Source organism: Salmo salar, chromosome 14 (assembly GCF_965601325.2).
Source record: "Salmo salar chromosome 14, fSalSal1, whole genome shotgun sequence".
NCBI classification, from domain to species: domain Eukaryota; kingdom Metazoa; phylum Chordata; class Actinopteri; order Salmoniformes; family Salmonidae; genus Salmo; species Salmo salar.
The window spans coordinates 36,461,773-36,485,505 of NC_138304.1; the positions used below are offsets into that span (position 1 = coordinate 36,461,773).

The window sequence follows — 23,733 nt, forward strand, 5'->3', positions numbered from 1 at the left end:
ATTTACATACTTGGGTGTAAGTTTTACAACTGTTCGTAGATTGAAACCATGTTAAAATTGTAAGTTAGTTTAATAGGTTGAAAATAGCAACAAAAATGAGGACATTTACAGATGAGGGGGGGGGGGGGGGGGGAGTCTGCGGAGGATCAGTTTTCTGAGTAGCCCTGAATATTAGTGGGACGAGGTTCTAGGCCCAGGCTGAATAATACAGGCAGTATGGAAAATATAACTATATATAAATGATACGTTTGTATTCTAACCATCCAGACAGAGTCAATGACTATAACATTTACTGGCTTTTATGTCCACCTTTTTCTCTTTATTGTACTTCATATCCTCTCTCTTTTTTTTTCTCCCTTTCACTGCCCTCTTTCTCTCTCCCTCTCTTGATTCCCATGGCAACAGCTTCATCAAAACACATACTGATTGGACTGTTCTTCATCATGTCTTTCACTCCCCCCTCATCCACATCTCTCCTCCTCTCCCTCACCCCCCCACTCTGTGACTCCTTTTTGCCTCTGCCCTCATCTTCCCCATCCTCATTCCACCCTCGTTCTGTCTCGCTGACTTTGTCATGCTCTGGCTTTCCTTCCATCTTTCTCTCCTTATCTTGCTGTCCCAAAGTCCTGTGTACCTTTCCCTTTCCACTGTCTCTGTCTGTCTCTGTCCTCTCCCTCTGGTGCTGCTGTTGTCTGAGGTTCAGTGCAGTTATTCGGCAGTGATGTGGCTTGGGTGGTACCACTGGCACTGATCTTGCTTGATACACTTTAGGGGGTGTTTGTTGTTTAGACACGACCAGCACTCTCCCCGCCCCTTTTTCAGACCCCACTTTACTATCCATCGCTTCGTTTTCTCCCTCACATTTTTTTTTGCTGTTTATCTTGATGTCTTTCAGTTCTTCTTCTCTTTCCTCTATTGTTGGTGTCTTTAGTTGCTCTTTCGTCTCTCCTTTCTTCTTCTTTTTCTTCTTCTTCTTCTCATCTATCTCCTGTTGGACCACAAGTATACTATCTCCTTCTTCCTCCGTGATTACATCTCCCACTTCCATCTCTTTCTCTCTCTCCTCATATCCCTCTGCCACAACATCGTTTATAACATCTACATCTCTTTGTCTTCTCTCTAAAACGTGCTGTGCCTCTAGGTCCTGTTTCTCATTATCAATCGATATCTTTTCCACCCTCTCTTCAGCTTTCTCTTCCTCAGTCTCTCCCATGGTATCCACACCTTCCACCCTCTCTTCAGCTGCCTTTTCCTCAGTCTCTCCCATGGTATCCACACCTTCCACCCTCTCTTCAGCTGCCTTTTCCTCAGTCTCTCCCATGGTATCCACACCTTCCACCCTCTCTTCAGCTGCCGTTTCCTCAGTCTCTCCCATGGTATCCAATCCTTCCACCCTCTCTTCAGCTGCCTCTTCCTCAGTCTCTCCCATGGTATCCACTCCTTCCACCGCTCTCTTCGCCTCTTCTTTTGCACTCATCTCTTCACTTGCCTTACTCTCATCTATCTCTTTCATGATCTCTTTCTGTTGTACTCCAATCATCTCTCCATCTTCTTTGGTTTCTATCACCTCCTCTATAAATGTACTTCCCTCAGTCTCTCTTTCCCTATCCTTCCTCTCTCCACTTTCCATCATGTCATCCCTCGCTACTATGCTCATCATCTCTTCATAAATGACCTCTTCCTGCTTTGTGTCCTCTTCTCCTACTTCCCTTTCATCACCTGCTATCCTGTCATCCTCTTCTTCAATCATTCCTCCTTGTTCCTTCTCCTCCACTCCCACCCAAACCTCCACATCCTTTTCCTCTGTTTTATCCAATTCCTTTAATACCTCTCTCTCCTCTCCTTTGCCCATATCTCCCTCGCTCTTGCATGCTGTTTCTTCTCCCTCTTGTTTGTCCCATCCTCCCTCGTTTCTGTCATCTCTTTCCTCCATCTCTCCCTCTACCTTCATCTCCTCTCCATTTTCCTTCTCTCCTGCTCTATCCCTCTTAGCACTTTTTTCAGGATGCTCTTTTACATCCCCAGCTGAATCTCTAGAAACTTCCTCTGATCGCTCATTGACTATGTTCTCTGGCTCTTCAGCACAGGAAACAATATGACAGGCCGTGAGTAAATGCTCTTGTGGGTTTTCTGCCTCGGCTTCGCTCACTGTATCACCATTATAACCCTCTGAAATCACACCTTCTTCAGCACATTGACTCTTCAGGACCTCTTCCTCGTCTTTGAGCTTCAGGTGAACTCTAGTGGTCTGCAGTGAGGCCTCCTCACAGTCAGTTGATGCGGATGCTGAAGCGTGACTCTTCTCAATGTCATCTGGAGTTTCCTCTTCCTCCATGATGCTGGTTTCAACCAAGTGACAACTTTCTTCTATGTCAGTGCTGCAAAGTGAAGGTGATCTATGATGACAAGTAACATTTATCAAGTACATTTATCCTAATCTGCTGTTCTTCACTTTGATTCACTTTATAAATAACCCGCCTCTGCTTACCTTTCTGTGCAAGTATTGGTCAGGGTGTCTGCCTGGTCTTTCTCCTGGCTGTCTCGATCCTGTTCTGCATCCTCCTCCTCCACCAGTTTCATCGCTTCCAGACTATTCTTTTCTTCAGCTTTGCTATGCCTCAAAACCTCCACTGATTGGTCACGGCAGTCAGGGGAATTAATGTCTAAGTGCTCAGGGGGCATTCTGGCCTCAGAACTAGGAATTGGTCCGTCATCAGAGGCACCGTCCAGTGGTTGTGAGGGCACAGGGGCTGGGGACAAACTGTTCTCTAAGTCAGTCTGAGGTCCACTCCATGTCAATCTGTTGAACACCAAACTAGATGGTAGACTTTTACAGAACATGTCATCATCATCCTCCTCATCTTCTTTGTCATAATCATCATCCCCTTCTTCATCCTCCTCTTCTTCAGAGGAGGAGGAGGAAGACAGAGCAGGCAGGAAGGGACGGGACATGTAAGGCAGACTCATTGACTTGTTGGCTCGCCCATACTGATCTATGCTTAGAGGCCTGTGTATGGGCGTTTGTGTCTGTATTTGTGTCTGTGTGTCTACAGGTGGCCGTGTGACAGGGTCTGGTCTGTCATGTGAGAGTCCAGGGGATCTATGCTCCACCTCGTCTTCATACTCATCATCCCCATGATGAGGCTCCACTGAGAACTCTTGGAACATCTGGGAGGAGAGAGGATGGAAAAGAGAGGTTTGGATCATAACTAAATGATTAAACACACAGACACACACACACAGACACAGACACAGACAGACACAGACACAGACACAGACACAGACACATACACATACACATACACATACACATACACATACACATACACATACACACCTGGCTGGAGACACTGCTGTCCATAAGGTCCAGGAATCCAAAAGTATCCTGAAAGTCCAGTGGACAGTCCTGGTCTTGTTCATCGTCCTCCTCCATCAGAGGAAATGGCACTTCTATGGCAACTACTTCATTTCTGACACCTGACATATCTGGTGCATCCAGGGCAATCTGCACAGAACCTTTCATATCTGAGGAGTAAAGGCAGATGTTACAGATTGACACAAATGTCCTATCCAAGCGATTTCACTCCAACCGGTATCTATAAACCTACTACCATGACTATTGTACTTCCCTTATTACCCAAATTAGGTTTATTTAAACACATTAATGATTAGACATACCCATATATTCTCCCTCTTCATCCTCATCGTTGTCATGGTTTTCTGCATCCCCTTCTCCACCCTTACCCTGAACCTGACTCTCTTCAATGCTCTCTTCTGATGGCTTAGATACACAGTCCCCATTCACTTCCTCTTCTCTCTCCTCTTCTCCTCTTCCCCCTTTTTCTTCAACTTTATCTTCCTCTGCCTCACCTCTCCTCTCCCCTGTTACCTCTTCATCTCTTCTCTTGCCTAGGTCAGTCTTGTCCTCCCTCATAACTTCTACTCGGATGTGCCTTTCCCCTTCACCTCCCTCCTGTCTGTCACCCTCCCTTCCCTTCTGTCTCTCCCCCTCCCTTCCCTTCCGTCTGTCACCCTCCCCGCCCTCTCCTTTATCTCCACTCTCCTGTCCTCCTCTATGGTTGCCCCTGTCCGCTCCACCCCCCTGCAGCACCCCAAAGGCCAGGCCTGATGTGATGTGAAGGGGTACTGTGACCGAGAAAGGTCCGGAGATGTGGATCCCTGCCCGCCGGTCGGCTTTGCTGGAGAGTCCTGGGGATCTGGATGGGGGTTGCAGAGCCTCAGTGCTATTGCCCCCACCACAGTGACTGTCCAGTCGACTGTATATGCCCTGTGTTCCCCCGCCCCCGCTCACTACACTCACACTAGCTCCCTGACCCCTCCGGTAGGTCACAGCATACCCGCTGCCCACATCACCACCACTACTGGATGCCCCTCCCTCCGCACCCCCCTGGGTACAGGGAGAGGGCTGAGCCAGGGGGGACATCACAGTGGAAGGGGGTCGTTGTCTGGAACCTGAGAGGTATTGTAAACATTCACATTAGTCTACACAAAACTGTCATAATTGTAAGACTATAGTACTACTGAACACAGAAAATAAATTATTCCTTAGCCTTACCAGTATGCATTCATTTAATTACTATAAAAACATATTCACCAACATCTATACAATAAGATAAAGACTGGGTAAACAGTAAGGAGATGCACCTTCATGCGGATAGGGCACAGAGCTCAGGGAATCCATGCTCTTCGCTGGCCTCAAGACAGTTCTCTCTTTTTCTACAGATGGAAGGATGATTGTCAAACTCAAAATAATCATTATTACCTTTGCAAAACCATGCATTGAATTAAAAGATAATAACATCAGTGTGTCACTCACCTTTGGCTGAGTTCTTGTTCCTCCGTCTCGGGTCATGAAGTCTGCCTCCTAAATTGAAGATGGACTTCCACTTCCTGCCCTTAAGAGATCCCTTCCTCCTGAAGTAGAGAATGTTACTTCTGTTACTCTGGCCAGGATTTTTCTGCACCACGTGACCTGGCCATGTAGGAAAAACTATACACCCTAGTAGTAACCTATCTATTACCATTATGAACACTAAACCTCCTCCAACCTCAACCACTATACTGCTACTATCTTGATGATAAATTGGCATAAACTGGCTATGTTTATTTTGTTTTGGTGAATTTGCTTACTTGTCTGTCCCGTCTATGATGGCGTGGTAGGAACGCATGGCAGGGGGACCGTCCCCTGGGCTGATGTTGCCTAACTGGAATGGAATGGCCCGGAAGAAAGGTTCCTCTGGATTGTGTATAGAGGGAGATGGGAGTGACTTCCGGCGCTCCGTAATACCTTTAATAAGGAGGTGAAGAAGAAAGGGAGGAGATATGAGTGCTGGGAGTATCTATTCTCTATGGCTGAGAAAGAGAGAGAGAGGGCGAGAGAGACAGGGAGAGAGAAAGAGAGAGAGGAAAAGTGATATACCTGAATCAGGAAACAGCTGGGGCACGTGGGTGAGGATGAATTCCACCACGATAGACTGGACCCTCACCTCCATAAAGGCTGCTGTACCGTTAAACCCTGATGCCTCAATGTCCTTTGACCTACAAACAAACTCAGAGGATTAAACAACGTTGAACAATGCAAGCACCCTGTTTTAACTATATCTTCATGTCTTTCTCTCTTATGTACACTACCGTTCAAAAGTTTGGGGTCACTTAGAAATGTCCTTGTTTTCCATGAAAACATACATGAACTGAGTTGCAAAATGAATAGGAAATATAGTCAAGACAAGATTATAAATAATGACAAGATTATAAATTGACAAGATTATAAATAATGATTTTTAATTGAAATAATAATTGTGTCCTTCAAACTTTGCATTCGTCAAAGAATCCTCCCTTTGCAGCAATTACAGCCCTGCAGACCTTTGGCATTCTAGTTGTCAATTTGTTGAGGTAATCTGAAGAGATTTCACCCCATGCTTCCTGAAGCACCTCCCACAAGTTGGATTGGCTTGATGGGCACTTCTTACGTACCATACGGTCAAGCTGCTCTTACAGCTCAATAGGGTTGAGGTCCGGTGACTGTGCTGGCCACTCCATTATAGACAGAATACCAGCTGACTGCTTCTTCCCTAAATAGTTCTTGCATAGTTTGGAGCTGTGCTTTGGGTCATTGTCCTGTTGTATGAGGAAATTGGCTCCAATTAAGGATATGGCATGGCGTTGCAAAATGGAGTGATAGCCTTCTTTCTTCAAGATACCTTTTACCCTGTACAAATCTCCCACTTTACCACCACCAAAGCACCGCCAGACCATCACATTAACTCCACTATGCTTGACAGATGGCGTCAAGCACTCCTCCAGCATCATTTCATTTTGTCTCCGTCTCACGAATGTTCTTCTTTGTGATCCGAACACCTCAAACTTAGATTTGTTTGTCCATAACACTTTTTTCCAATCTTCCTCTGTCCAGTGTCTGTGTTCTTTCGCCCATCTTAATCTTTTCTTTTTATTGGCCAGTCTGAGATATGGCTTTTTCTTTGCAACTCTTCCTAGAAAGGCCAGCATCCCTGAGTTGCCTCTTCACTGTTGACTTTGAGACTGGTGTTTTGCGGGTACTATTTAATGAAGCTGCCAGTTGAGGACTTGTGAGGTGTCTGTTTCTCAAACTAGACACTCTAATGTACTTGTACTTGTCCTTGTACTTGTCCTCTCATAATGTACTTGTCCTCTCATTCCTCTTTCTATTCTGGTTAGAGCCAGTTTCGCTGTTCTGTGATGGGAGTAGTACACAGCGTTGTACGAGATCTTCAGTTTCTTGGCAATTTCTCACATGGAATAGCCTTCATTTCTCAGAACAAGAATAGACTGACGAGTTTCAGAAGAACGCCAGGACAGCGGAGTCAATCACCACCTTCCGGAGACACCTGAAACCCCACCTCTTCAAGGAATACCTGGGATAGGATAAAGTAATCCTTCTAACCCCCCCCCTTAAAAGATTTAGATGCACTTTTGTAAAGTGGTTGTTCCACTGGATATTATAAGGTGAATGCACCAATTTGTAAGTCGCTCTGGATAAGAGCGTCTGCTAAATGACTTAAATGTAAATGTAAAGGACTTTGTTTCTGGCCATTTTGCGCCTGTAATCGAACCCACAAATGCTGATGCTCCAGATACTCAACTAGTCTAAAGAAGGCCAGTTTTTCAGTTGTATTGCTTCTTTAATCAGAACAACAGTTTTCAGCTGTGCTAACATAATTGCAAAAGGGTTTTCTAATGATCAATTAGCCTTTTAAAATGATAAGCTTGGATTAGCTAAAGCAACGTGCCATTGGATCACAGGAGTGATGGTTGCTGATAATGGGCCTCTGTACTCCTATGTAGATATTCCATAAAAAATCTGCAGTTTCTAGCTACAATAGTCATTTACAACATTAACAATGTCTACACTGTATTTCTGATCAATTTTAATGAACAAAAAACATGCTTTCTTTCAAAAACAAGGACATTTCTAAGTGACCCCAAACTTTTGAACGTTAATATACACACACAAACCCACACACCTGAGAAGGTTCGGAGCCCAAACAATGGCGAGGTTCCGGGAATGCATATTGGTGTGTGAGGAATGAGAAGCCATCTTGACAAGGTGACGCATCAGGAACTCCAGAGTTCTGAGAAACCAGTGGGAGGGAGAAGGGGCAGAAAGAGATGGAAGTGGGATCGTTAATTTAAAAACAGTTTAAAAACATTTGAAACTGTTTGAGAATAACTATGCATGGCTAGAAAAGCAGTGCACAGCCTGAAATATACCAGTAAGTTCAAGAGATATGCTATGAAGCAAAGCAGAATTTACCTCTAGTTATAAACAGATGGTTGCAGGCCATGTAATATATGAAAACATACAGCAGTCTCAATCTATAGTGAAAGAGATAGTTAAATAGTAGAGGTTTACTTGTAATGGGGAGCGGGTAACTCTTTCAGGACATCTTTAATCTTAACCAGCCTCTCCTCCTCCAACTGAATCGCCACAGCTTCCTGATGGGTAAAGAGGTGTGAGGTTGATACAAAAAGGCATATGCCATCTTTATGCTGGGTCCCATTCAGTAGGTATAAAATGGGAGTAAATGTTTTCTAATCTGAACTTAATAAAACAAGAATTATCAATTTCAAAACGCTGTCTCCTTTTTGTTCTTACTGAACGCAACCCTGGTGTCTGTCCATGTCTCTGAATGACTATCAAGACAGGTACTCACAGCATATTTGTCATAGAGCTGGTATGTGAGGAGGGGATTGGGTAACTCTCTGAAGTAGGCCTTGCAGACAGAGCTGACACAGTGAATGTCCTGCAGGTACACATCCTTATTGAGATCCGGGGTCCCTTCACTGTCAAACTCACCCCTGTTTGGAGACAAACACAACATTTCACTGCTGTACACAGGCACACAAACGCAAGCACACAAACTCACACACCACACTTACCTTAGTTTCTGTGTGTTGGATGATACCCCAGATAGCCTGTAGATCCCATCTACCACCCCGTGCTCCTCAATGAATTCACTGCAGCTTCGCAGCACCTGGGGAACTGAGAGGGAGACAAGACCATGGTATTCAAGCTAATATTTAACATATTCTAGTCAATTGTCTGGGGAAACTTGGGACTTACTCTCCTGACAGGTAGTGGACAAGTGGTCCAACAGGTCACAGCCAAACACCTTCTCATTGTTCCCTCCTTTTCTCCGGAGTCTCCGCATCTCTTCTTTTCTCCTGCCTCAACCTCTCGCACATTCAGCCCTGTGTGTATGTGTGTCTGATATATGTATTTTCTGTATAACTTGGTTAATGGTAACGTGACCATGAGGTGCTCATATACATTTACAATATACTGTTAATATGCAACAATGTGTTGTTTTCTTCATTGCATTTTATTACGTTTTATTGTTCCACTCTGTGATGTGCAGTGCTATATACTGTGATATAATGAGCTGTGTTTTAAGGCATTGTGCTAGGTCATGCTGTCTTTGTGGCACTCTGCAAAGTAAGAAACCAGCTAAATCATCTTCTCAATATATGTACACCAACACAACACTTAATGTGATCACTTGTGAGCATCGCTCACAGTCTACAGCATGCATCACTCTTCACTTCCCCATAATGTCTTCTTCACAAAATAAACAGGCCACACCCTTTACCCCAATACTCCTAGACTCCCTCTCAGTGCTGTGATTTGGGGAGACTTTAAAGTAAATAACGCCTAGTCTTCCTATGCTAATGGAACACTCACACCCCTAACCCCGGCTCTGGCTGTTCTCCGTGACCGATAAAGGCCTTCTCCTCCCTGCCTCTCGCAGCCATTGTGGCCCTCTCACTGCAGCGGAAGTCAATTGAATTGTATGTCGTTCTGACTGCAGGCCTGTCGAAGAACATGAAGCCTCTGAGCCTGACCCCACCACCTCTCCATCCCCCTGACCCTTACCATTCCAACCCTAACACACTGTTACTGCTACTCCTCTCATGTTTCGGGGTGACATTGAGGTAAAAACAAGAATTAAAAAGCGTGATAAAAAGTTGACTGTTCCTACCTTCACTCTGCACCGGCACAACCAAGCAGCAGCAAGCAATGACGCAAGAAACCACTAAACTTCCCCTGTTGACTTCCTGAGTCTCTTTCTCTCTCGCGTTCTCTTTCTGTAATTCTCCCCCATTAGCTCTGCCTCTGTTGATTGGCAAATCAATGAACCAGTAAATCATTCAAACTACCAATCCTATCAATCTATTTCTCTTATCTATTGATCTTTGATTCAGATGACCAGTTTTATACAGTAACAGTGCTCAGTTTAGACAATGCAAAATGTTTCAGTATAAACACATATAGCCTATTACACTGAAACATATTTTATTGCCTCGTTTTCAGAAGACATACAGTAACTTAACATTTTAAGGCAGCAGAGTAATTTCCAAATCTAACTGAAAATCAAGTTGAATTGAGTTATTAACCTGACCTGATATGAGACTGTCCCTTGTGGCAAGACGTGACATCCCAGATAGTCAGACACTACCTAGACAATACAGACTAAATGGATCCTACATATTATTCATCTAAAAGCACAGATTGACTCTTTCATTAAATTCATTTTATTGAAAATAGCATGTTTTTTTACGACTTTGTAGTACAAAATACATTGTTACCAGTTGTAAATTAGTTGTTTAAAATAAAAGTGACGAGCCGTCAACAGTCAAACATCAAAACCAATTCACAAATCAATTAGGAGGAAAAGCTTGTCAAAATGTCTCAAAACAAAGTTCCAGAAAAACGATGTAATTATGAACTATTAGTTCCATCTGTTCTGAGACGACATTAACTTGTGTGTGGATCCCCTGGGTATGCAGGTGCCCCGTATTGAGATACTGGACTCTCTCCTATGTGAGTTCTCTGATGTGACTTCATACCGGAGCGCTGAGTGAAGCATTTCCCACACTGTGTGCACTTATAGGGCTTCTCTCCACTGTGGACCACAGCATGTCTGATCAAGTTGCACTGTTTGGTGAAACTCCTGCCACACTGTTCACAGGTGTACGGTTTCTCTCCGGTGTGACTCCGGAGGTGTTCTTTGAGCTGCCAGAAACGTGGGAAGCTCTTCCCACAGAAGGTGCAGCTGAAACGCCTCTCGGTGGTGCCACCTGATCTCCACTGAGTCCTCATTCTCTTCACCATGTTAAAACTACTGCGACTCAGGCTGTATCCAGAGAAGGTGGAGGTGGTGGCCATGTTTGACCCTGTCATGCACTCACTCAATGTCACTGTTGCTTCTGAAGCCCTGTATTGATGCTGCCTTGGCTGTAGAGCTAAACTATTTCCTTCATTACTTGAATTCAGCATCTCACTGCTCTGTCCCTCTGGCATCTGTTGTCTAGTCTCATCAGCCAATGTCCTTACATGTCCTTTAATGTGTTTTGCAGTACTGAACATGTTAGCATGTGGTTTTCCTATAGAAGAGTGAAGCGATGGCCCTACATCATCTGTCATAGTTGGAACAGATGGCAGCCCACTATGAGATGGGTAAATTGACATATTTTGAGAGTATTCTTCTGTGGAATGAAAGGAGAAATCTGGGTGGCCATCAGGGTCAGTGTCTCTGCCTGGATCCACAGAGGTCCACAGCTGCCCATCAGACTCATCCATAACAAACTGGTCAGGACCTGCCAGGGTCGTGGTCTGATCCAGCTCCTCCTCTTTCTCATCCTTCACCATCACTAGGTCTAGGGAGTCCTCGTCCTCATCTAGCCGGTGCTGCTCTGTGCTGAACACCTCTGTAGATGTGAGCCGGGGTGTTCCTGGTTCCTCTGGATGATCAGAATTGGGGTAATGTTCCACTGAGTCTCTGGGAGATATATTGGGTCGTGTGATGAAGTCCTCATCACAGTGCCGTTGCTCAAAGGATGGTGGTTTCCCAGGCTTGAAACCAGACTCTAATGATTTGGGGGAAAACATAAAATAAACATTACAAAAGACCCATAACAGTTGCAAAACATGACTGCTTTAGAACTAAGTGTGTACGTGCACTCCATATGCCAGAACATGAAACACCAATGTAATTTGGAACGTGCATACCACCACACCCACACAGTCTTCCATAGACAGACAGAGCAGTACCCCTTATGGTCAAACCCACCCTCTCCAGTGATCCTGAGCTCTTCCTGAGCGTTAGTCTTCCACACATCCTCTGCTGTCTCCTCATCTTTGATCAGTATGGGTTCAGTCTCCACTCTCTGCTCCACATCTGTAGGCTGTAACAGGGACTGAGGTTATTACTCTGGACACACACCATATCTAACACTTTTCATACTCATGAATCACACAAAAGTGGTAAATTCTCCTGTTATTCCAATAACAGAATTGATCCAAGAGGTCTGGTCTCTGTAATCGTAAAAGGTGATTTATCACACCTGGCACGGAGAGTCCTCTCTGCCTCTCCACTGTGAGCTATTCCTTTCCTTGTTCAAAACAATCTTGACTGGATATGACAATCTCTCTGTTGACATGGGGTAAAGAACTGGAAAATAATTGTATTCAGTCAAATATTAGGGTTATTCACACATTTGGGATTTTCTTCAGTTGTTCATGCATTTAAATTACTACCTTTTCTCCTATCTCGTCCTTGTGTCTTCTTCAGCTCGCTCTCCATCATTCGACACTTCCTTTTCAGTAAATCAATATCTCGCTGGCTTTGGGTCATTTCTAAACGTATAACAGCACAGCTATCATCTACACGTTTGTTTATTTCTGCTACAGCTGCTTTAGCTAATACCTCCATTATCGATACCAACTGCGACTGAAAACTGCAGCTGGCCATCTTGTAAAACCCAAATTACAGATTTGTATTATCTGTTTGAAGTCAATAGTCTACAATTTCCAAGCGAATGTGCAAAAACAATCCGTAGACATTGATAAACGGCAACAATGTACGAAGTGGGAGATCCGTGCGCAATTTCAATCGCACTTCCGTTCAACTCGTGGCGTAAATATTTATTACCGTAAATATGAGACTGCAACAGCCCTACAAAATTGGTAGAATTAGCACTGGCAAGGCAAGTATACTGATCAATAATATAGTGGGTGCCAGGCTCAGACGATCGTGCAGGTGAAGAAGCCGGATGTCCTGGGCTGGCATCCTTAAACTCAGACAGCGGTTGTGAGCCTGGTCAGACGTAATGCCAAATTCTCTAAAACAATGTTGGAGGTGGCTTACGGTAGAGAAATGAACATTCAATTATCTGACAATAGCTCCGTTTGACATTCCTGCAGTCAGCATGACAATTGCATGCTCCCTCAAAACTTAAGACATCTGTCACATTGTGTTATGTGACAAAACTGGACATTTTAGAGTGGCCTTTTATTGTCCCCAGCACAAGGTACACATGTGTAATGATCATGCTGTTTAATCAGCTTCTTGATATGCTACACCTGTCAAGTGGATGGATTATCTTGGCAAAGGAGAAATGGCAACTAACAGGGATGTAAACAAATTTGTGCCCAAAATTTGAGAAAAATAAGCTTTTTGTGCGTATGGAAAATTTAAGGGATCTTTTATTTCAGCTCATGAAACATGGGACTAACACTCTACACGTTGTGTTTATATTTTTGTTCGGTATACAGTTGAAGTTGGAAGTTTACATACACTTAGGCTGGAGTCATTAGAACTCGTTTTTCAACCACTCCACAAATTTCTTGTTAACAAACTATAGTTTTGGCAAGTCGGTTAGGAGATCTACTTTGTGTATGACACAAGTAATTCTTCCAACAATTGTTTACAGACAGATTATTTCACTTGTAATTCACTGTATCACAATTCCAGTGGGTCAGAAGTTTACATACACTAAGTTGACTGTGCCTTTAAACAGCTTGGAAAATTCCAGAAAATGATGTCATGGTTTTAGAAGCTTCTGATAGGCTAATTGACATAATTTGAGTCAATTGGAGGTGTACCTGTGGATGTATTTCAAGGCATACCTTCAAACTCAGTACCTCTTAGCTTGACATCATGGGAAAATCATAAGAAATCAGCCAAGACCTCGGAAAAAAATGGTAGACCTCCACAAGTCTGGTTCATCCTTGGGAGCAATTTCCAAATGCCTGAAGGTACCACGTTCATCTGTACAAACAATAGTACGCAAGTATAAACACCATAGGACCATGCTGCCATCATACTGCTCTGACAGGAGACGCGTTCTGTCTCCTAAAGATGAACGTACTTTGTTGCGAAAAGTGCAAATCAATCCCAGAACAACAGCAAAGGACCTTGTGAAGATGCTGGAGGAAACAGGTACAAAAGTATCTATATCCACAGTAAAACGAGTCCTATATCGACATTACCTGAAAGGCCGCTCAGCAAGGAAGAAGCCACTGCTCCAAAACCGCCATAAAAAAAGCCAGACTACGGTTTGCAACTGCACATGGGGACAAAGATCGTACTTTCTGGAGAAATATCCTCTGGTCTGATGAAACAAAAATAGAACCGTTTGGCCATAATGACCATCGTTATGTTTGGAGGAAAAAGGGGGACGCTTGCAAGCCGAAGAACACCATCCCAACCGTGAAACATGGGGGCGGCAGCATCATGTTGTGGGGGTGCTGTGCTGCAGGAGGGACTGGTGCACTTCACAAAATAGATGGCATCATGAGGATGGAACATTATGTGCATTTATTGAAGCAACATCTCAAGACATCAGTCAGGAAGTTAAAGCTTGGTCGCAAATGGGTCTTCCAAATGGACAATGACCCCACGCATACTTCCAAAGTTGTGGCAAAATGGCTTAAGGACAGCAAAGTCAAGGTATTGGAGTGGCCATCACAAAGCCCTGACCTCAATCCTATAGAAAATGTGTGGGCAGAACTGAAAAAGCGTGCGAGCAAGGCCTACATACCTGACTCAGTTACACCAGCTCTGTCCGGAGGAATGGGCCAAAATTCACCCAACTTATTGTGGGAAGCTTGTGGAAGGCTACCTGAAACGTTTGACCCAAGATAAACAATTTAAAGGCAATGCTACCAAATACTAATTGAGTGTATGTAAACTTCTGACCCACTGGGAATGTGGTGAAAGAAATAAAAGCTGAAATAAATCATTCTCTCTACTATTATTCTGACATTTCACATTCTTAAAATAAAGTGGTGATCCTAACTGATCTAAGACAGGGAATTTTTACTAGGATTAAATGTCAGGAATTGTGAAAAACTGAGTTTAAATGTATTTGGCTAAGGTATATGTAAACTTCCGACTTCAACTGTATATACCAGGTATATTCTTGTCTGCATGTAGGGTAGCCCATTCATAGACCTAACTAGCTACTTTTAGTCGCCCACTGACAATAAAATCTTCTTCCTGGAGAACTTTTGTTAAGCTCCCCGATGCTCGGTCTGAACGTTAACACGCATCTCTTGCGGAGCGGTTTTGGAAACGTAAGAAACGTATCTTCCATATGAGCGAGAAATAATTTCCCAAAAACAATAGGTTAAATTACAACACACCTTTATAGCACTACGGTTAGTGTTTCTACGCGGCCATATCGCCATGTTACAGCGCTTTTTACAGAAGACAGACTGAAGACAGTGGCGAGCACTTGTGCTAATTAGCCACCTATCATGCTCCGAACTCCTGTGTGTAAACGTAACTGGGGAGGAAGGGTAGTTCGTTGGCTGGAGGCACACACAGTATATGGATCTGTATAATCTTCTACAGTAAATGGTTGTTTTTTATTTGAAAGATTAATTCTCGCTGATATTAAAGATGAGGTCCATATGTTCCAAAAACCGTTTAGCAAGTGATGATTATTGATGTTACTAAACGTTAAAACACAGAGTCGGGATTGTAGTTCACAAGGAGCCAGTCATGGGCGAAGCTAACCGCTGAAAACCCTACGGAGAGCTACATGTAGACTAACCATATCTATTGATTAAAGAAATTCGTTTTATGATCTAAAAGAATTCAGATCGTAAAACGTCTTGTATTTTTCAATAGCTTTGGCTACATGTAGGCGAAAAGACTAATGCAATGGCTCACATGGTTGTTAATGCATTAAAAGGCTATAGATGCATAATGCACGACACTTTTTATTTTTTTAATGCACGACACACTGTGGTGAAACGTAAAATACTAAAACACTTTCTTCAACCATTCATAAAAACGAATGGTTTATACATGATCAAATGTTGTCATCTCCATTCTCATCCACACAACCTAATGAAACCAGTCTGAAGATGTCGTATGGTATTTATTCAAGGAAATGGGATATATCTTGTTTGACACATAGCTGGGGAACAAGGACGATAAACTAGTTTCATGTAAACTTCAAATAAACTTAATTTCATGATATATTTCCAATAACTATTGTATACTACATGTGTTATAGCTAATTAACATTCAGAGGTTCTTCACAAGGTTTTTAAGGCACATACACCCCCCTATGTATTTATTTGGACAGTGAAGTAAAAACAAATCATTTGGCTCTATACTCCAGCATTTTGGATTTGAGATCAAATGTCTTATGAGGCGACATTACAGAATGTCACCCTTTACTTTGAGGGTATTTTTATACATTTGTTTTACATTTTAGAAATGAATGCACCTCATGCATCTACTCCCCCCATTTGAAGGTGTCATTAGTGTTAGTATTACATTTTGTCAAAAGTTTAGTATTTGGTCCCATATTCCTAGCATGCAATGACTACATCAAGCTCATGACTCTACAAACTTACTGGATGCATTTGTAGTTTGTTTTAGTTGTGTTTCGGATAATGTTGTGCCCAATAGAAATTAATGGTAAATAATGTATTGTGTCATTTTGGAGTCACTTTTATTGTAAATAAGAATATGAACACTTCTACATTAATGTGGCGGCTACCATGATTACAGATAATCATGAATGAATTTGTGAATAACGAGTGAGAAAGTGACAGATGCGCAAAGATCATGCCCCCAAAACATGCTAACCTCTCACCATTACCAATAACATGGGAGGTTAGCATTTTTTGGGGGCATGATATTTATCTCTGTAACTTTCTCACTCATCATTATTCAAGATTAATTTATGATTATCCGTAGTCATGGTAGGGTTTACAATGTAGAAGGGTTCAGAAACAAATCCTATACTTATTTACAATAAAAGTGACTCCAAAATGACACACCAAAATCCAGAACACAACCAAAACTAACTGCAAATGCATCCAACAAGTTTGTAGAGTCACAAGCTTGATGTAGTCACTGCGTGCTAAGAATTTGAGGCAAAATACTAAACTTCTGACACAATTTTATACACTAAGTGAAATTGTCCAAATACTTATGCCACCTTCAAATGGGGGGACTAGATACATAAAGTGCTTTAATTTCTAAACGGTAAAACAGATGTATGAAAATACCCTCAAATAAAAGGTGACATTCTGTACTATCGCCTCATATAAAACATTTGATCTCAAATCCAAAATCCTGGAGTATAGAGACAAATTAAAAGTTGTAGCTTCACTGTCCAAATAAATACATAGGGGAGTGTATCAGTAGAGGTATTAGATACAAAAAGAAAGCACATCAGATATTGTAGAAGAAGATAGCATGTAGTGTTGATTGATCTACATTTTCACATTGAAAGTGTTTCCGAAGCATAATGCAATTATGTTCCTATTTGTTCCATCTGTTCTGAGACAACATTAAACTTGTGTGTGGATCCCCTGGGTATGCAGGTGCCACGTATTGAGACACTGGACTCTCTCCTGTGTGAGTTCTCTGATGTGACTTCATGCTGGAGCGCTGAGTGAAGCATTTCCCACACTGTGTGCACTCGTAGGGCTTCTCTCCACTGTGGACCACAGCATGTCTGATCAAGTTGCACTGTTTGGTAAAACTCCTGCCACACTGTTCGCAGGTGAACGGTTTCTCTCCGGTGTGACTCCGGAGGTGTTCTTTTAGCTGCCAGAAACGTGGGAAGCTCTTCCCACAGAAGGTGCAGCTGAAACGCCTCTCGGTGGTGCCGCCTGATCTCCACTGAGTCCTCATTCTCTTCACCATGTTAAAACTACTGCGACTCAGGCTGTATCCAGAGAAGGTGGAGGTGGTGGCCATGTTTGACCCTGTCATGCACTCACTCAATCTCACTGTTGCTTCTGAAGCCCTGTATTGATGCTGCCTTGGCTGTAGAGCTAAACTATTTCCTTCATTATTTGAGTTCAGCATCTCACTGCTCTGTCCCTCTGGCATCTGTTGTCTAGTCCCATCAGCCAATGTCCCTACATGTCTTTTCATGTGTTTTGCAGCACTGAACATGTTAGCATGTGGTTTCCATATAGAAGAGTGAAGCGATGGCCCCACTTCATCTGTCATAGTAGAAACGGATGGCAGCCCACTATGAGATGGGAAAATTGAGATATTCTGAGAGTACTCTTCTGTGGAATGAAAGGAGAAATCTGGGTGGACATCAGGGTCAGTGTCTCTGCCTGGATCCACAGAGGTCCACAGCTGCCCATCAGACTCATCCATAACAAACTGGTCAGGACCTGCCAGGGTCGTGGTCTGATCCAGCTCCTCCTCTTTCACCATCACTAGGTCTAGTGAGTCCTCATCTGGCCGGTGCTGCTCTGCGCTGAACACCTCTGTAGACGTGAGCTGGGGTGTTCCTGGTTCCTCTGGACGATCAGAATTTGGGTAATGTTCCACTGAGTCTCTGGGAGATAAGTTGGGTTGTGTGATGAAGTCTTCATCACAGTGCCGTTGCTCAAAGGATGGTGGTTTCCCAGGCTTGGAACGAGACTCTAATGATTTGGGGATCAACATAAAATAAACGTTACAAAAGACCCTTAACAGTTGCAAAACATGACAGCTTTAGAACTGACTGTATGTCCGTGAGCTACATATGCCAGAACATAAAACACCCAACACCAATGTAGCAATTTGGAAAGTGCATACCACCACACCCACACAGTCTTCCATAGACAGACAGAGCAGTGCCCCTTATGGTCACACCCACCCTCTCCAGTGATCCTGAGCTCTTCCTGAGGGTTAGTCTTCCACACATCCTCTGCTGTCTCCTCATCTTTGATCAGTATGGGTTCAGTCTCCACTCTCTGCTCCACATCTGTAGGCTGTAACAGGGACTGAGGTTATTACTCTGGACACACACCATATATAACCCCTTTCATACTCATGAATCACACAAAAGCAGTAAATTCCCCTGATATTCCAATATCAGAATTGATCCAAGAAGTCAGGTCTCTGTAATTGTAAAAGGTGATGTATCACACATGGGGTTGAGAGTCCCCTTCAACAGCCATCTTGCTGTCTCTCCACTGTGAGTTACTCCTCTGCTTGTTCAAAACAATCTTGACTGGATATGAAGATCTTTCTGATGCCACGGGGTAAAAACCTAGAAAATAATCGTATTCAGTAAAATATTAGAGCTATTCACAGATTTGGGTTTTGCATATTCAATTAATTTACCACGACAAATAACACAACTACCTTTTCGTCTGCGCGTTTTCTTCAGCTCGCTCTCCATCATTTGACACTTCCTTTTCAGTACATCAATATCTCGCTGGCTTTGGGTCATTTCCAAACGTATAACAGCACAGCTATCATCTACACGTTTGTTTATTTCTGCCACTGCTGCTTTAGCTAATACTTCCATAATGGATACAAACTGCTCCTGAAAATTGCAGCTGGCCATCCTGTCCTGCCCAGTATTTATTCGCCGTGATTAAGTAAATATGTTTAAACAATTTTGCTAGCCAATGAGCAAAGAATAATACGTTTATTTCCAGTTCTCACACTATGGCAAATGTTGATATTGTTGATATTGGACCAATTCGACATTTGTAAGAGATCTATTTAGGCAAACGATGTTGCTAAATGCCAACCATGTTTCAAATCGGAGATGCGTGCGCAATTGCGCTTCCGTTCTTCTTCTTCTTCGTCACCATCTTCGGTGTTTAAGCGCGGTTCGTATCCAATATGTTGCATTACCACCCCCAACTGGACTACAATATAAATATATTATACATCGTGATACAAAATTGGAAAAGGGATTTATTTTTATTTTTTATATATAACATTAAAACAAAAACACCCATCCAACTAATCCTACACTCATTAAAAACCCACTACCCCATTCCACTATTTTGACCCAATCTGCTCCTGCACCATGCCAGCGGCCTGGGAGGACAGGACACCACCACTCAACACACCTTGTAAGTCTTCTGAAGTCAAATCTCATATACTCAAATACTTCTCTGCAGCTGCCACAACATCTATTTTCTGTGATTTATGTTCCATTTATGTGATCTACGTTCCATTTATGCGGTTGATAACCATTGCTATGAACGCTCGGAAGCCAACCTTAGTGAAGGATATATCACTCATTGGCCTATCGCTCTGTGCTGGCATCAGTAGTGTTAAGTACTTAAGTAAAAATACTTTAAAGTACTACTTAATTAGTTTTTTAGTGTAGTGTATCTGTACTTTACTATTTATATTTTTGACAACTTTTACTTTATTACATTCCTAAAAAAAATAATGTACTTTTTACTCCATACATTTTCCCTGACACCCAAAAGTACTCGTCCAATTCACATACTTATCAAGAGAACACCCCTGGTCATCACTACTGCCTCTGATGTGGCGGACTCACTAAACGCAAATGCTTCGTTTGTAAATTATGTGTGAGTGTTGGAGCGTGCCCTGGCTATACGTCAATAAAAGAAACATAAGAAAATTGTCCCGTCTGGTTTGCTTAATATAAGGAAGTTGAAATTTACTCTAGTATGAAAATTGAATAACTTTCTACTTTTCTCAGGGATCCTCTCAGGATCCTTCTCCCTTGATCCATCCTCCTCTAATTACTTCACTGCCTCCGCATGACACCTAAGGCACTACTCTGACTCTAGCTACCCCAGAAATCACTCCTTTCAAGAAACATATCTTCACCCAAGTTATGTGACACGGAGCACCTGCTCCCTCTGTTCAGAAGAAACACAAACAAATATCACAAGTCCACTACAGGTTACCTTCACTGATTCAACTGCACCCAACTCCTTTCCCACCCACCCTGACACCACAAATGGATCCGCCAAAAGGGAAAGATCCACACATTCTTAAAAAATGTCACTTCTACTGGACCAGATGATTTTTTTATGTCCATCGATGCCAGGCTCGGGTTCCGAGCTTTTCACCACACTTTCCACTTCACTTAACTAGCCCTCATTCACTTACATTTTACCCCCAGAACTCTGTCTGGCGCACAGCTCACTCCATCTTCTTCTTCTTCTTCTGTGGATTTTATATGGTGGTTGGCAAAAAACTTTAAGGCGCATTGCCACCACCAAATGGACTGGAGTGTGGAATAGAGACAGGGAAGGTCTAAATCAGGGCAAACCAATCCCGGAGAGCTACCGTCCTGTAGGTTTTCACTCCAACCCTAATCTAGTGAATCAAGTCAGTTACAACTAGGATTGGAGTGAAAACCTACAGGAAAAAAATGCAACACCATTACTCATTAAATCTAAGACAAACGTCTCCCTTTCCCTCCCATATTGCTGGCACTGAATTTGAACGTGTTCCTCTGTATCCATCTCCTCCTGACAGTGATCACACCTCCCAGTCTGAAGTTTTCTTACCAGTTTTAATGTACTGTTGATTACACTTTCCTCCCTTCTCTCTCGACCCAAGGACCTCCCTGCCTCCACCTTTTCCTGGATCTTATACAGGTCTTCCCTTTCCATCCCTGTTCCACAACTCTTGCCTTTTGTTATTAACCACTGTCCCTATCAACCACTTGGCATCTGCTCCCACATGAGCTGGTTCCCAGTGGAACATCACAACTACCCCCATCTGTCTTACACCATACAAGCACTGAAAAATCTCATACAATACATCTAGTCTGCTCTGAGACACAAATGCATTTAAACTCATCAGTGCTGCACAGAAGTCAGAGCAGATTACTACCCCGTCTGGCCTCATTTCCTCCACCCACTCTGCAGCCAATAGTATGGCCAGCAACTTCATTGTGTAAACAGATAAATGATCAGTTGCTCTTTTTGTCACTGCCACCTTAAACTCAGGAACACTAAAATCTGCACCTGTCCTCCCTGTTTTAGGGTGCTCAGATCCATCTGTGAATATATTCAAGACAGCATAGTACTGTGTTCTTAAATGTTCACTTACAATATTTACTGGATCTACTCCTTCCTCACCAGCTCTTACCCTCTGAAGCAACCCTAGGCCTATCATTGGCTGAGGGAGCAACCAAGGAGGGATAGCAGGAAGAACCACCGAGGGGCTCTCTCTCGCCATGCCATTACCCATCCACCCCAAATTTCTATTCAGGTTTTGTTCATGCTCCCAGCCCTCTAGGAGCACCTTTTTTGTAGGATGTGTAACCCTAAGTCTTGTAGATTTACCCAATGTGTCAAGGCTAGTTGTTGTCTTAACTTTAACGGCATGTCTCCCCACTCTACCTGCAGAGCTGCCACCGGGGAGGTCCTGATTGCTCCACAACATATTCTTAAAGCTTGAGCCTGGATTACATCTAGCTTTTTCAAAGATGTCTGAGCTTCTGATCCATATGCTACACTTCCAATGTCCAGTGATGACCTTGACAGCGCAATTCACTGAGTGTACAAAACATTAGGAACACCTTCCTAATATTGAGTTGCACCCCCTTTTGCCCTCAGAACAGCTTAAATTCGTTGGGGCTTGTACTCTATAAGGTGTTGAAAGCGTTCCACAAGGATGCTGGCCCATGTTGACTCCAATGCTTCCCACAGTTGTGTCAAGTTGGCTGGATGTCCTTTGGGTGGTGGACCATTCTTGATACACAAAGGAAACTGTTGAGCGTGAAAAACCCAGCAGCGTTGCAGTTCTTGACACAATAAAACCGGTGCGCCTGGCACCTACCACCATACCCTGTACATAGGCACTTACATCTTCATCCTCTGAATGGCACACATACACAATCAATGTCTCAATTGTCTCAAGGCTTAAAAATCCTTCTTAAACCTGTCTCCTCCCCTTCATCTCCACTGATTGAAGTGGATTTAACAAGTGCCATAAATAAGGGTTTATAATTTTCACCTGGTCAGTCTGTCATGGAAAAAGCAGGTTTTCCCTAATGTTTTGTAGACTCGTGTATAGGGTATTTTCAATGCCATTCTATCTGCTCCCCACTCTATTCCTGACAGGCAATGAATCACATTCAATATTTGCTTCGCCCATGTTACTTGAGTGTCAAACCAGACTCACAGGAACCAAACCAGACCACCCTCTCAAGATTCCTTTCGTACAGCTTCAGGCAGTAAAAAAAAGTGATTTCTCACCTGAAAACTTGAAGCCCATCTGAGGGACTGTTCAAATTCACTGTTCGCTTCTTGAACACTCCCAGCTGTATGTATGGGGAATATTTCACCCTCTCTTCCCCAGCACCCCGTCATCCGCAAACAATGACCTCCTAATATCTGGTCTAAAACTGGGAGAATACATCGTCAATCATAATGGAGAACAAAAGACTAATGACAGTTCCCTGGGGTGGTACCATTATCTACCTCATAACTTTCTGACATAGAAATCCCCACCCTCACTTGTACTGATCGTCCAAAAAGAAAATCCTTTATCCAGTTAAAAACCCTTCCTCCAACCCCCATGATATCCAGTTTGATAAGTAAGCCTTCCTTACATATTATAGGCCTTCTCTACATCAAAGAAAACCGCTCCCACCACTTCCTTATTTGCCTGTGCCTTCTGAATGACTGACTCTAGGCACAGTACAGGATCCATCATTCCCCTGCCTTTCCTGAACCCACTTTGATTTGGTGACATTAGGCCTCTGCTCTCCAGGAAGAACATCAGCCTTTCGGTTATCAAATAAAATTGTATTTGTCAAATGCTCCTAATACAACAGGTGTAGACCTTACCATGAAATGCTTACTTACAAGCCCTTAACCAACAATGCATTAAAGAAAGAGTTAAGAAAGTATTTACTAAATAAACTAAAGTAAAAATAGTCAAATAAAAATAAAAAGTAACACAAAAATAACAGTAACGAGGCTATATACAGGGGGTACCGGTATTCTACCTCAGGCGAGCACTTCGCATCGGTCTCGCTAAAGAAAAAACTATTTGTCCAGTTTGAGGTGAGTAATCGCTGTTCTGATGTCCAGAAGCTCTTTTCGGTCATAAGAGATGGTTGCGGCAACATTATGTACAAAATAAGTTAAAAAAATAAGTTACAAACAATGCAAAA

General features: G+C 43.0%; 3 protein-coding genes across 5 annotated transcripts; all 3 read right to left on the bottom strand.

Annotated features, from left to right (window-relative positions):
- Nucleotides 1-310: 310 nt before the first annotated feature.
- On the bottom strand, nt 311-9,618 carry arhgap30 (Rho GTPase activating protein 30). 2 transcript variants are annotated; one of them, XM_045694247.2, is made up of 14 exons: nt 9,540-9,618; nt 8,624-8,988; nt 8,440-8,542; nt 8,214-8,358; nt 7,913-7,995; nt 7,524-7,631; nt 5,441-5,559; nt 5,152-5,308; nt 4,838-4,935; nt 4,666-4,737; nt 3,679-4,473; nt 3,338-3,525; nt 2,489-3,168; nt 311-2,378 (listed from the first exon to the last, which is right to left on the bottom strand). In XM_045694247.2, exons 2-14 carry the CDS (start codon nt 8,709-8,711, stop codon nt 320-322), a joined length of 4,695 nt encoding a protein of 1,564 aa, XP_045550203.2. In that variant the 5' UTR covers nt 8,712-8,988; nt 9,540-9,618; the 3' UTR covers nt 311-319. The 2 variants fall into 2 exon arrangements, with proteins under 2 accessions (XP_045550203.2, XP_045550201.2); XM_045694245.2 differs by having other exon boundaries at nt 311-2,396.
- A 451-nt stretch (nt 9,619-10,069) lies between these two features.
- Nucleotides 10,070-12,569, bottom strand: LOC106569390 (uncharacterized). Of its 2 annotated transcripts, none has more exons than XM_014140719.3 (4): nt 12,098-12,569; nt 11,905-11,990; nt 11,631-11,745; nt 10,070-11,427 (listed from the first exon to the last, which is right to left on the bottom strand). In XM_014140719.3, exons 1-4 carry the CDS (start codon nt 12,309-12,311, stop codon nt 10,316-10,318), a joined length of 1,527 nt encoding a protein of 508 aa, XP_013996194.1. In that variant the 5' UTR covers nt 12,312-12,569; the 3' UTR covers nt 10,070-10,315. The 2 variants fall into 2 exon arrangements, with proteins under 2 accessions (XP_013996194.1, XP_013996193.1); XM_014140718.3 differs by having other exon boundaries at nt 11,905-12,011; nt 12,098-12,566.
- Nucleotides 12,570-15,714: 3,145 nt separating this feature from the next.
- LOC106569386 (uncharacterized) lies at nt 15,715-19,409 on the bottom strand. Its single transcript, XM_014140711.3, has 4 exons — nt 18,963-19,409; nt 18,746-18,867; nt 18,472-18,586; nt 15,715-18,256 (listed from the first exon to the last, which is right to left on the bottom strand). Exons 1-4 carry the CDS (start codon nt 19,165-19,167, stop codon nt 17,130-17,132), a joined length of 1,569 nt encoding a protein of 522 aa, XP_013996186.1. The 5' UTR covers nt 19,168-19,409; the 3' UTR covers nt 15,715-17,129.
- Nucleotides 19,410-23,733: the final 4,324 nt, after the last annotated feature.

Coding starts and splice junctions, on each gene's coding strand:
- arhgap30 (XM_045694245.2), bottom strand. CDS start 8,711: ATGCGGAGACTCCGGAGAAAAGGAGGGAACAATGAGAAGGTGTTTGGC. Junction 8,543..8,623: donor GTCCACTACCTGTCAGGAGA/GTAAGTCCCAAG, acceptor TCTCCCTCTCAG/TTCCCCAGGTGCTGCGAAGC. Junction 4,936..5,151: donor ATCATAGACGGGACAGACAA/GTAAGCAAATTC, acceptor TCTCTACTTCAG/GAGGAAGGGATCTCTTAAGG.
- LOC106569390 (XM_014140718.3), bottom strand. CDS start 12,311: ATGGCCAGCTGCAGTTTTCAGTCGCAGTTGGTATCGATAATGGAGGTA. Junction 12,012..12,097: donor AGGACGAGATAGGAGAAAAG/GTAGTAATTTAA, acceptor ATTATTTTCCAG/TTCTTTACCCCATGTCAACA. Junction 11,428..11,630: donor GCTCAGGATCACTGGAGAGG/GTGGGTTTGACC, acceptor CCAAATCATTAG/AGTCTGGTTTCAAGCCTGGG.
- LOC106569386 (XM_014140711.3), bottom strand. CDS start 19,167: ATGGCCAGCTGCAATTTTCAGGAGCAGTTTGTATCCATTATGGAAGTA. Junction 18,868..18,962: donor GAAAACGCGCAGACGAAAAG/GTAGTTGTGTTA, acceptor ATTATTTTCTAG/GTTTTTACCCCGTGGCATCA. Junction 18,587..18,745: donor AAGGGGACTCTCAACCCCAT/GTGTGATACATC, acceptor TCCCTGTTACAG/CCTACAGATGTGGAGCAGAG.